Genomic DNA, 12,868 nt, shown 5'->3' with positions numbered 1-12,868 from the left:
GTGGGCATTATGGTTGTATTGTATGAAAGTAAATGGTATAATGTATATGTGCATTCATTCACATTCATATAGATGTTATATGTTCTTGATGTTATGATGATGCACTGATGATATATGTTATGAGGATCCTGGCCAGTGATCATGGTATGTAGGCTGCCTATGACTTGACTCTGGGAGCTATTTCATACTGAGGTTGTGTTGAATGTCTATGGCTTGACCTGGAAGTCACACATGTGTAACCGTCTATGGCTTTGACCCTGGGGTTACACAAGGATGATATGATGATGCTATGTTTATGTTGTATGTCTGTATTATATGCTTTATATCTGACTTGTCATGCAGGAAGTGGGCTCATGGGTTAGAGGATCCTCCAGGAACCTTGAGCTTACTGAGATGTTGTTATCTCACCCCATTTGGGGACATCATTTCAGGTACCCAGAGTAGTAGTGATGCTTCTAGGAGAAAGGCCCCCGCATTGGAGTAGTTGATGATGTAGCTGATGATTTTATATTATGTTTAGATTTGATGTTGGCATGTAGACTTGTTAACATGCTTAATTATTTCATGGAGATTATTGTATGTATTTATTTAGGCTCATGATTGTATTCTTAGAGCCATGGATTATTTACTGATGCTTTTATACGTTGAATTAATATAGACTTGATGCATGTATTCAGTTAATTTGGGCATGGAGCCTTATTAATTGTATTGACCTATTGAGGGGATTGCAATCCGTTTGGGATTTGCAAAATATCTGTTTAAATTATTGTATCCATTAGGTGATCTGTATGTGTGGGACCATGTTCCCAGTTATCCGAAATACAGTCGTTATGCTGTCCGTGAGACTCCGTCAAGAATGACACTTGATGTCATATCTTGATGGTCAATGACAACTAATACTGGCTCATAGGAGTAATTTAGTAGATGTATGTTTAGATTTACACTTTCACAGTATCTCACGTGAACGTTTTTAGAAATGTTTTTATAAAATGTTTTGGAAAAAGTTTATTCGTATTTTTGTAAAACGTGTTATTATTCTTTTAAAATAAAGCCTTCCGCTGTGAATGTTAAATATCATGTATGTTAACAACCGGAGTACTACGGGGTGTTACAGCCGGTTTTCATGAAAACCGGTGACCCGGTCGATTAACCGGTGACCCAGCCCGGTCCTAAAAAAAAAAATTTCCAAATTTAAAAAAAAAAAATCATAATGGACATATTTGAATATTTTTTTGCTTATTGACTTACATAAGTTATGTACCTACAACACTAATATTATCTCAATTGTGCATTATGCAGAAAATTTTGATTTGATTTGATTTATAGTCAGAGATGTCATTTTCTGAATTTAAAGCCCCGTATCACGATCATTATATTTTTATTTGATCCTTTATTGGATAATAGTATGTGATTTATTATTTTTTATATTAAAATATTTGAAATTTTTATTATTTTTGTTAGATATTTGAGTATATTTATAATTTTTTAATATAAATTATAAAATTACATATAATTACCGGGTCATGCGGTTGAACCAGTGACCCACTGACCCAGTACATCGACCGGGTCAATGACCGAGCCGGTTTTAATAACATTGTGCCATATCGGATATGTTATGTTTTGTCCTATTTACCATACATCACTAGAAGGGTACATTTATTCTTTTCTGAAATGCAATATATATACACTGAACCACTGGTAATGTGAAAATTAAAAAAACAATAGCAAAATATAGATTTGAACAACTATTTCGTTGACAAAAAAAAATTGATGCAGACGTTTTCAGAATAGAAATTATACAAACACCAAAAGCAACGTTGATGCATATATTTTCAGCAAATTAATGGTTTTACATTTGTCACGTCACATGATCCAAAAAAAAGTTTCTACGCACACATTCAAGAGGACAGAACAAATAAAATGATGAAAGAAAAAAAAATCATATAGATCCTACCTCTTGAATGTGTGTAAGAACTTTTTTTTCAAGTCATGTAACATGACAAATGTGAAACTCATTACATAAACACTAAAAGCAAAAATTGATTTGCCTGACAAAAGTAGGGAGAGTGAGAAAGTAAAATCTAATTAACCATTAACACAGGACTCCTTTCATCAATAATTTTGTAGTTATACACTTGTATAATATTACCCTCTAAGCTAAATTAGTTTGTTTTTTACACTTCTATTATATTTGTTTTAAGGATTGAAAATGTCTTACGAATGGTACTAAATTACAATGGAAAAGGATATACTTATCACTATAGAAGTTTATCACTTTTACAACCAACTTAATCACCGTTAATTTTTGTCAATCTAACGGTTATAATTTATTGGATTTATTGAGAATTAATAAGTGCGACCCAATAATTTCCAATAAATTATAACCGTTAGATTGGTGAAAATCAATGGTGATTAGGTTGGTTGTAAAAGTGATAAACTTTTTTGGTGAGAAGTATATCCTGCCCCAATTACAATATAGGCTTACTTTAAACCTTAAATCTTAGATAATATGATCCTTATCCATTAAATCGAAAAGTAAAGAGAACATTTCCTGCCTAATCATAAGTAATTTTAACCAAATAATAAAAGATAATGGTCCTTGTAAAAAATAAAAGCAAATAAAAAATTCAAAGACTCAGCCTACTTAGATTTTTTTCACTAATAATAAATTTACTAGAGTAAAAAAATCATATAATGTTAATTCTAAAGTTTAAAATTCAAACTAAATGATAAAAAAAATAAAAGCATTTTTTCCTTAGATCTTAGGTTAAAAATGGAGCCCCTATTTTAGAGGTTAAGGTATGCTAAAAAAACGAATCACAATAGATTAAAGTGAAAAACAGTTACGAAGATGGTCACTACTCACCACCAAAAATTGAAAATCTTGAGCTCATCGAGTTAATGGCTACTATAAGATTTTGAAAAGTACAATATTAAGATTATCAAAACAAAAATTCTCTCTAGTCAAAAAGCCAATTTACATATTTAAGTGTTTATATTCTTTTAAAGTTTAAATAAATTTTTTAGATTATTCCTTTCAATTATATCACCTTAAAAGAATTAGTTTCAATTGATTGATAATTTCCATTTTTAGCTTTTGATTGGTAGTGTAATTTTTATAAAAAAAGAAATAAAGAAAAGAAAAAATGCAAGAAGTGCAAAAAAATTCTGAAAGACTCCACAACCACAAGTATATACTCTGTTTCCACTCCAAATCCGATTTCTTCAGGGGAAATGAACTTGGACATGAAAATTGAACTAGAATTTCAACTTCCCCTAAAACCCTAAATCCCCAATTTTTCTCCCCTTTTCCCATTTAACAAAACCCTAAAACCCAGAACAACAAAATGGCCATTGAGGAAAACCAAGGTTAGGATTTTTAAATAGGATAGGAGAGGAGAGGGTGAGTCATGATGAAATGTTAGCCATTAGATATATAAAATGATTCAAGTGCCAAAGGGGATAGATCAAGTGTCCTACACGTGAGGGGTTGCATGTGTCACTATCTATGTGTCTTAATTTTATACAACTATCATATTGATCGCAAGCTCCTTGTGGATGATGAAATAGGCATAACCGCATAAGGATGAAAAAAAAAACTCAAATAAATAAGTACCTCACCTACTTACAATTTTTTCTTGTAAAACCAGACACTTAGAATGCCCACACAACATACAAAAATGACAATGAGTAGTTAGAGAAATTTAAACCATAAACTCTGCTTGCTATTGGTGCTATCAATACAAAAAATTCAAATTGAACAAGCGAAATCAAGCGATTTTTAAACCATAAATTCTGCTTGCTATTTTCTGCTTCAGAATAAGAGAAAATATCAATACATCTGTTTCTACACACGAATCCTAATACTGTTATCAATCCTAAAAGGCATCAAGAACAGAAAAATTAAAGCGATTTTTGTATGGATCCCAATGAAGGCCAATCTCATCCCCTTTCTTTAAGCCTCTCCTTGATACAAAATCTTTAACCCAATTTCCAATGAAAACATAGCTTCTTGAAGAAACCCATTTCTTGAAAATTAAAGAATGAATGGAGGCAGTGTCTACATCCCAAATGTCAACTTGAACACCTCTTTCAACGTCTCCATCCAACACCGGCACCACCAAATTCTCAGCAAAATCTTTAGGGAGCAAGAGCCTCCTCATGTTGCCAAGATCACTGCCATTAAGGACTTTCTTGATCTTCCAAGGGTCATCATAAAGCATCAAATCCAAAGAGTAACCCCAACTTCTCTCTACACACACCTTCTTTCTTGCAGCAACATGAGTTTCTTCATAAATCTTTCTCTTCTTGGTTAAAGAAACAGAGACATCATCAGTGTCGTATGCAGTTGCTGACATTTCTTTCATGTTTTTGTGAATTGGGTTTTGGTTTCTTGAAAGCTATGAGGTTTTTCTGTTTTCCTGTTACGGGTCAATATATATAGAAGTTGCCTTTTATGCCAGCCCACTTCACTTTAAATGTTTATTCTGCTATATAATTTTAACATCTTTTTATTTTATTTTAATTTTTATCTATACAGATATAATTTATATCTTAGATAATTCTTATTCAAAATATAGGAAAAATAAAAAATTAAATTGTAGGACTTGAGCATTTGTAGTTTTGTGAAGATATCAAAACGTAAAAAAAATATTGACTGATTATAAAAAGAGTAAACACCCTTTTTAAAATGTTTTTTTTCCCTGGCAATAAAAAATGCCACCTCACTTAAACATTTGTTCTGATAAAGAAATTTAAACTTTACATTAGTAATACATAATAATATTGGAACATGGCCCTTTTTTTGTAATTTCAGGGACCAATTTGGTCCTTTTTTATTGCCAGGGACTAAAAACGAATTCATAGATATTGACAGGGACTAAAAAGGGTGTTGAAAATAAGTCATGGTGTCCTAAGATTAAACACCTATTATTTTTAGTTGCATTGTTTGGAAAAAAAATTTAATTATTGCATTTTAATTAAATAATTACGCATTTATTGCAGTTTTGGAAATAATTACGGATCTATTGCACAATGTGACGCCTCATTTATGCGTCTCTCACCTAAGGTTGACACGTGTCATTTTTTTTTTCTAAAAAAAATAATAATTTAATCATAAAACTTCTGAAGTCCATACCTTTTGACTCGAGTATCCAATTCAGGTAATTCTTTTTTTGATTCCACATAACTTTTCGAGATCTACGCAATGACATCTCATTTGATATATTTTATATCTCACAAACATAATTTAAATTTAAATTAGGTAATCCTTCTTCTTTAGAGATTTAGAATATTTATTTAGTTATTTCCTTTGTTAATACAGATTTTTCAAATTGATTATTGAGTTTAAAGCACAAATCAAATCTTTATTTTGTTTTCCATATTAATAATAATTGTTACTTTTAATTTAAATCACAAACCAATTTTTTTTTTAATAAAAATAAAAAAATTATTTTTTAAATTAAATCACACATCAAATCTTGATTTATTTTTTATATTAAATCACAAACGCATAACTCAGAGGCTTCTGAGTTTAAAAATGTGACACGTGTCAACACCTGACACGTCACCAATCACGTCTAAATTAGGTTTTCAATCAAGAGGCAATCACGCCTAATTTAGGTAATTTTTTTTTTGAAAAACATTCATAAGCCATCATTAATTTCTGACCACGAATAATAACCCAGAAGCTTATAGCATTAATCATTAATTTCAAAAATAATATCCTTTTTTCTTAGATATTTAGAATATTTATTTAATTATATTCTTTTTTTCTACAGATTTTTCAAATTGATTTTTTAGTTTAAATCACAAATCAAATCTTTATATTGTTTTCCTTATTAGTAATAATTTTTATTTTTAATTTTAATTTAAATCACAATCCAAATTTTTGTTATAATAAAATAAGTATTATAAAAAAATTAAATCACAAATCAAAATTTTATTTATTTCTTTATCTTAAATCACAAACCCAGAACTCAGAGGCTTCTTGGTTTAACCGCTCTTATAATACCATTCTTGCAAATTAAAATTGTGTTTATGAGAAATAAAATATATCAAATGAGATGTCATTGCGTAGATCTCGAAAAGTTAAGTGGAATCAAAAAAAGAATTACCTAAATTGGATACCGAAGTCAAAAGTTATGACCTTCAGAAATTTTATGATTAAATTATTATTTTTTTGGAAAAAAAAGACACGTGTCATGGGGCGTCTCTCCTCAGATGAGAGACGCCTAAATGAGGCGTCACATGTGATGCATGCACGACCACATTGTGTGGGCCTGATCAACTCATTCCTTGTGTAACGTGTGCAGAGTCATGGAACTTCCCCGGAGGACTCGAGAGACGAATGAGGGTCAGCCTGATCCTAACCTGACTGCATTAGCTGAGATGCAGGTGGCTAGACAAGCCGACCAGGAGGCCATTAGAGTGGCCAATCAGGTTATGCTGGACGCCGTGAGAGAGGCAAACAGGAAAGCTATAGAGGACGTACTTGAGGCGAATAGGCTGGCGAACATGACCATGATGAGGGTCATGTTGGAGGAGATGAGGACTGGTCATGTTGGTGGCCAGCATCCTCTGCCACCACCTCCACCGCCACCACCACCACCATCGCCTCCACCTAGTCACCAGGATGGGCATGGAGGAGGCGAGGTGCACATTCCTGAGGACGATAGTCAGAGCCTCATGGAGGGTGTTAGTCACCTCACAAGGATGATGCAACCCTTCTATGAGCTAAAGGAAGATCAAGAAACTAGAGACCGTCGGCTGAATGCTTTCCGTAAGCATAAGCCACCTTCGTTTGATGGATCCTATGATCCTATTGCTGCTGCTAGATGGCTCCAGGCCCTGGACAAGATATTCAGGGTGATGCAGTGTACGGATCCCCAGAAGTTAATGTTCATTACTTATATGCTGGAGGGAGACGCTCATGAGTGGTGGACGAACACCTCTCAGGTCTATGAGATGCAGGGTCATGTTAGGACGTGGCCATTCTTTGAGGAGCTATTTCTAGGGAGGTACTTTCGTATGATGCTCAAGAGAAGAAGCAAGGGGAGTTCGAGCGGTTGATGTAGGGCTTGATGTCTTTTAATGAGTACTTAGCTAAGTTCAATGAACTGGAAAAATTTGCACAATTTAGGATTGCTATGCCTACACCGACATTCTTGGCTTCTAAGTTCCGTAGGGGACTTAATGAGCAGATAGCAGAAAGGATAGCTGGAGCGACATCAAGAGACTTTGGCACAATGATTTAGCAGTGCCGTGATATAGAGGATGTATGTGTGGTCAGCAAGGCTAAAAAGGCCAAATTATCTGAGGTGAAGGGAGTTAGTAGATCCACTTCCTGGAGAGATAAGAAGTTTGGAGGAAAGGGTAAAGGGAAGCAGTTCTCTGCTAGGCAGGCGTCGAACAAGTTCAAGAGGACTTTGATGCAGGGGAGTGCAGCTAGACCTTCCACTACTCCTAGGTGTACTGGACGTGGGAGATCACATGTTGGGCCGTGTGCCACCGGTCAGATCATTTGTTTCCATTGTGGCAAGGAGGGCCACTATGCCAGAGATTGTCCTTCGTTAGCTGCTAGAGCTACAGCAGTTCAGGCGATTCCTCTTCAGATGATTCCTTCTCCACCTACAGCGGCACCTGTTGTGCCACCAGCCATGGGCCGAGTGTATACCTTGGATCGCCAGCAGTTGGACCGAGCTTCGAACCTTGTGAGAGGTACCGTTTCTATTGGTAGTCGTGCTGTAGATGTATTATTTGACTCTGGGGCTACGCATTCTTTCATCACGACCCTGATTGCTTGAGTTTCCTATTTTTGTGCTTTCTCCACCGTTGCGGGTTACTGCCGCCACCGGAGAAAAGTGTGATACTTCTTCTGTACATCGCGATGTCGTGTTTCAGCGGGATGACTGTGAGTACTCGGTAGATCTGATTAGATTGCCGATGGCTAATTTGGAGATAATCCTTGGCATGGACTGGTTGTCCAAGAATTGTGTGATGATTGATTGTTGTGCTAAGCGAGTGGTGATGTCTCCTTGTGATTCCCCTACCAGTTCTTCTCCTTATATTTCAGTGTTGTAGGCTAGGAGAGCCTTGAGAGCAGGGGCATTTGGTTATTTTATGTTAGGAGATTTGGTAAGTGGGACACAGAGGATATTACCGGCATTCCTGTGGTGAGAAAATTCCTCGAGGTGTTTCCTGAGTTTCCACCACAGCGGTAGATAGAGTGCTGACCACTCAAGATACTTGATCGTGGAGAAAAAAATCTGAGGAGAAAGGTCATAGCCATAGTAAAAGTGCAATGGGAACGAAGAACTCCAGAGGAGTGTACTTGGAAGCGGAAGGACGAGCTTCTCCGGCAATATCTCGAGTTTAGGGACAAGTATGTCTCTAATTTTGAAAACAAAATTCTTAAAAGGTGGGGTGAGTATAAGAACCTGCATCGCTAAATAATTAATTAAATAAGGTTATCGATACCGAAGCATGTATTTGATAAAGATTACGCATAATTAAATAAGGTCGCTTTTCTGACGAAAAGTGCAGATACCGATTCTGCTTCGCGGTATAGATGCGTACCGATGAACTATCCCGAAAAATTATAATAAAAATATGAATATTCCTAGAAAAATATCTAGGTAAAGGATATCAAGTTTAGAGTAAGAATAATGAGTGTTGATGCCAGAACTAATCCGAGTACGTATAAAATGTGTACTGGCAAAGTGGTACGAAAATTATAATAAAAATATGATAATTTCTAGAAAAATGGCTAGGTTCAGAAGAGGAAGTTTGAGATCAAAATAATTAGCGTTGCTATTAGAACTAATATTGACAAATTAAGTTAGTGCGCCTAAAAATAGGAAGGCACAATAACCTATGTCAGAATTTTTGCATGCTTCTACATGAATGCAGCTGCTGCCTTCTGTGTTCTCCCCCTTGACACCCCTTCCCTCTTCAAGAGAACCCCAAGTGATCACCTTTCTCCTTTGTTTTCACCAAAACACTAGTGTTGAGTGTGAGCAAGCTTTGGGAGGTAGAAAGGCACCTAATTTCTGAGTTGTGGCCACAGTGTAGTGAGGGTTAGGGGCTCAATTCATTGGTTGTGGAGTGGAAGCCATTTCCTATGCATTTGAAGCTTCAAGAAGCTATTTTTGGAGAAAAAAGATCAAACTTGTGAAACATTTTCAAGACCTTGTAGTGGCAGAATCATTGGGCTGAGTAGAGAGCTCCAGGATCATCCCTCTTCTCTGTTTTGAGCCTTTGGGTATATGCTTCAACCTTTGTTCTTGAGTTTTCATGAAAAAGATCAATTCTTGGAATGTTAAATGAGATGGTTATTTAACCAACATGAAGTACCCTAGCTTAAATGTATCTAAATATGCATGTTTGAATGTCTGGAAACACTAAAAATGGAACCTTGAAAGGATATCTTCGCGAAAATGCAAAACTGCATTCTGTCGCGAATATAGATATCTGGATATGTGCCCAGTGCTATCTGGATATTAGCCCAGTGCTATCCAGATATGGATATCCGGATATGCCCCCAAGGAATATCTGAATATTCTGGAAAATTCATAGTTTGAGTTATTCTGTCCAAACAAAAGCGTGGTTTAGGTTTTTGAACCCTATATTGGCTAGTATGAACCTCTGTAATGATCTAAATAAGTCAGAACCTAAGATATTGAAGGCTTATGGCTTTGAGAGAAGCTTACGGCCATTAAACGATAAAGGAAATATTGTCCTAATGCAATGAAATGCTAGACTATGGATATTGATGATGTGAATGTTATGAAAACAAATCATGGACTTTGCTGGACTTTGTTATTGCGTGTGACCCTTATGGAGGAAAGTTGTTTTCTGACTACTTGTTGTTTTATCAATTCTTAATACATATTTATTTTGTGTCAAATTACTTTCAATCAATTTTCTGGTGACAAATTATTCACGACTTTTACAAATTCCTATCTGATTCAAATTAGTTTTCTATGGTTTATTGGTGCTTGAACACAATTCCTCGTGGGAACGATCTTTACTCATCATTTTATTACTTGTACGACTAGTGCACTTGCTAAATGTCCAACAAGTTTTTGGCGCCGTTGTCGGGGAATTTGTTTTTCAACCCTAACTGATACCATAGAATTATGAGATTGAATCCTTTTATTTTCAGTATTTTAGTTTATGTTAAGTTTCTGGTCAATTTTGATTCTGGTATATGCGAGGTACACTTGATCCGAATTTGTTGTTGTATGATCCAGAATTAGAAAGGACATTGAGGAAGCACAAAAGGGCAGCCAGGCAAAGGAGACAGTTGGAAGAAATTGGTGAATCAATTATGGTTAATCAGGAAGAGATAATGGCAGAGAATCACAGACCACCACCACCACAGAGGACACTAGGAGAGTACATGACTCCTGCAGTAATTCCTCCAATTGGGAGTGTTGTGCGCCCAACAGTGGAGCCCAACAACTTTGAATTGAAGCCTGCTTTGATACATTTGGTGCAGAAGGATCAGTTTGCTGGAACCAGTGTAGAGGACCCTTACTTGCACATAGAGAACTTTCTATCGTTGAGTGATACTGTGAAGATAAATGGTGTCACAAGAGATGCAATTCTATTGAGACTATTCACTCATTCACTGACGGATGATGCATGGAGATGGCTGCAATCATTGCCACAAGGAAGTATAACAACTTGGGATGATTTGCAAACCAAGTTCTTGCAAAGGTTTTTCTCAGCATCCAAGTGGGCCAAGTTGAAGGATGAGATTACAAGCTTTAAGCAGAAAGAGTCAGAATCCATTTATGAGGCTTGGGAGAGATTCAAGACTTTGTTGAGGAAATGTCCACAGCATGGAATTGAGGCATGGCAACAAGCAGCAATCTTCCTGCAAGGAATGACCACTAACACTAGAACCTTGGTGCATGCCACTGCTGGTGGATCATTGACTACCAAGACCCCTCAAGAAGCCTTGGATATCTTTGAGTCATTAGCATCTCAAGAATTTGATAATGCCCCAGTGGCTGACAGAAGGACAGGAGTCATCAGGTTGGATGGTTATGATGCTCTGTTGGCAAGGAATGACCAACTGATGCAGACACAGAGACAACAGCAGCAACAATTAGATACCCTTATCAAGCAACTCTCTTCACAAAAGGTAGCCTCTGTGGAAACCAAATGTGTATGTGCCATATGTGGCAAAGGCCATGTGACAGAGGAGTGTGATTATGGGGGATCACCAGAACAAGCAGAGGTGAATGGAGTGTGGTATGATCAGAATAATCAAAGGAACTACAACAATCAGGGAAGGAATGTTTATGTGCCACCATGGAAGAACAAGAATCAACACCCAGGATTCAGCTATAGTTCCAACCATCAATTGAACCCACCATTACATCCTCCACCACCACATATGAAGGAGCAGTCAAGTGATCCTGCTGCATGGGAGAAAGTGTTTGCTCAGTTATCTAAGACAACTCAGGATTATATCCAGGGGTCTAATTCATTCAGGGAAGAGACAACTGCATTCATGCAGGAGACCATAACTTCTTTCAGAAATCAGGAAGCATCAATCAGAAATTTGGAGACCCAGATTGGTCAATTATCAAGACAAATATCAGAGAGACCACAAGGGAAATTTCCAGGTGATACATTAGTGAATCCTAAGGAGCACTGTAAAGAAATTATGGCAAGAAGTGGGTTGGTACTTCAACCAGTGAAAAAGAATGTGGAAAATAAAAAGAATGAAGAAGAGGTTGTGGTTGAAGATGTAGTCTCTGATGATGAAGTAGAGAAGATGAGAAATGAGGAAAGTGAGAAGGAAGTAGTTTTTAGAGATGTTATAGTTGGAATTGAGAAAGAAGAGGAAGGGAAGGACAATAAGAATGAAGGAGAGGTAGAAGTTGGTAAAAATGCTTCCCCACAAAAGATGATGAAGTGGGAAAAGAAGAAGATGGCTGACAAAAAAGAACAGCCAATTATTTTATCTCCCTATGCTAGAGTTCCCTACCCTCAAAGGTTGAAGCAAGAGATTCAGAAACAGCACTATGCAAGATTTCTGGATATCTTCAAAAATTTACAAATTAACATACCATTTTCTGAAGCACTGGAAAATATGCCTCACTATGCAAAGTTCATGAAGGTTCTTCTTACTATGAAGAGGAAATTAACTTATGGTGAGACAGTGGCCCTAACAGCAGAGTGTAGTGCCCTAATCCAGAAGAAGCTTCCAACAAAAATGAAAGATCCTGGAAGCTTCAGTATCTCTATTGCTATAAGAGATGTGGAGGTGGGAAAGGCATTGTACGATTTGGGAGCCAGGATAAACTTGATGCCATTGACAGTATGTAGAGCTTTGGGAAATAACACTTTGAAGGAGACCAATCTTATTCTGCATCTTGCAGATAGATCTATCAAGAGGCCTGAAGGTGTGGTTGAAGATGTCTTGGTCAAGGTAGACAAGTTTATCTTTCCATTGGATTTTGTGATTCTTGACATGGAGGAAGAGGATACAGAAAGTCCTCTATTGTTAGGAAGACCCTTTTTAGCAACTGCAAGATCTTTGATAGGTGTTGAACAAGGAAAGTTGTTGCTAAGGGTTGATGAGGAAACAATCACAATTGATGTATTTGAAACTATCAAGCACCCTGTTGATGTGGGGGATTGTTTTAGATTGGATGTGATACAGGAGGTTGTGGAAGAAGTGAATAAAGAAGAAGAATTCTCAGTTGAGGAAAAAAAGATCAGAAGAAGAGACAGGTACAGAAGATTACCAAGAAGAGCCAGAAGTGGAAGAGCTTGAGAAGAAGATTGAAGACATTCCAAAAGGAGAACCTAAGGTAGAACTTAAAGAATTACCTTCACATTTGAAGTA

The 12,868-nt window shown here is 36.4% G+C and overlaps 2 protein-coding genes and 1 non-coding gene across 3 annotated transcripts; 1 reads left to right on the top strand and 2 right to left on the bottom strand.

Moving 5' to 3' along the window:
* Window positions 1–3,878: 3,878 nt before the first annotated feature.
* Window positions 3,879–4,367, bottom strand: LOC133294312 (B3 domain-containing protein At2g33720-like). The gene has a single exon (XM_061492968.1). The coding sequence runs from the start codon at window positions 4,365–4,367 to the stop codon at window positions 3,879–3,881; it is 489 nt and encodes a 162-aa protein (XP_061348952.1).
* A 2,167-nt stretch (window positions 4,368–6,534) lies between these two features.
* On the top strand, window positions 6,535–7,805 carry LOC133294314 (uncharacterized). Its single transcript, XM_061492969.1, has 2 exons — window positions 6,535–6,781; window positions 7,273–7,805. The coding sequence occupies exons 1-2, from the start codon at window positions 6,535–6,537 to the stop codon at window positions 7,803–7,805; spliced, it is 780 nt and encodes a 259-aa protein (XP_061348953.1).
* A 2,942-nt stretch (window positions 7,806–10,747) lies between these two features.
* LOC133294315 (small nucleolar RNA R71) lies at window positions 10,748–10,854 on the bottom strand. Its single transcript, XR_009749183.1, has one exon. It is a non-coding gene; the product is annotated as a small nucleolar RNA R71 (small nucleolar RNA).
* Between the last annotated feature and the right edge of the window lie 2,014 nt (window positions 10,855–12,868).

This window comes from Gastrolobium bilobum, unplaced genomic scaffold (genome assembly GCF_033153095.1).
Source record: "Gastrolobium bilobum isolate Gb01-03AN ecotype WA unplaced genomic scaffold, APGP_CSIRO_Gbil_v1 utg447778, whole genome shotgun sequence".
Lineage (NCBI taxonomy): Eukaryota > Viridiplantae > Streptophyta > Magnoliopsida > Fabales > Fabaceae > Gastrolobium > Gastrolobium bilobum.
This window is presented reverse-complemented; position numbering and strand designations above follow the sequence as displayed.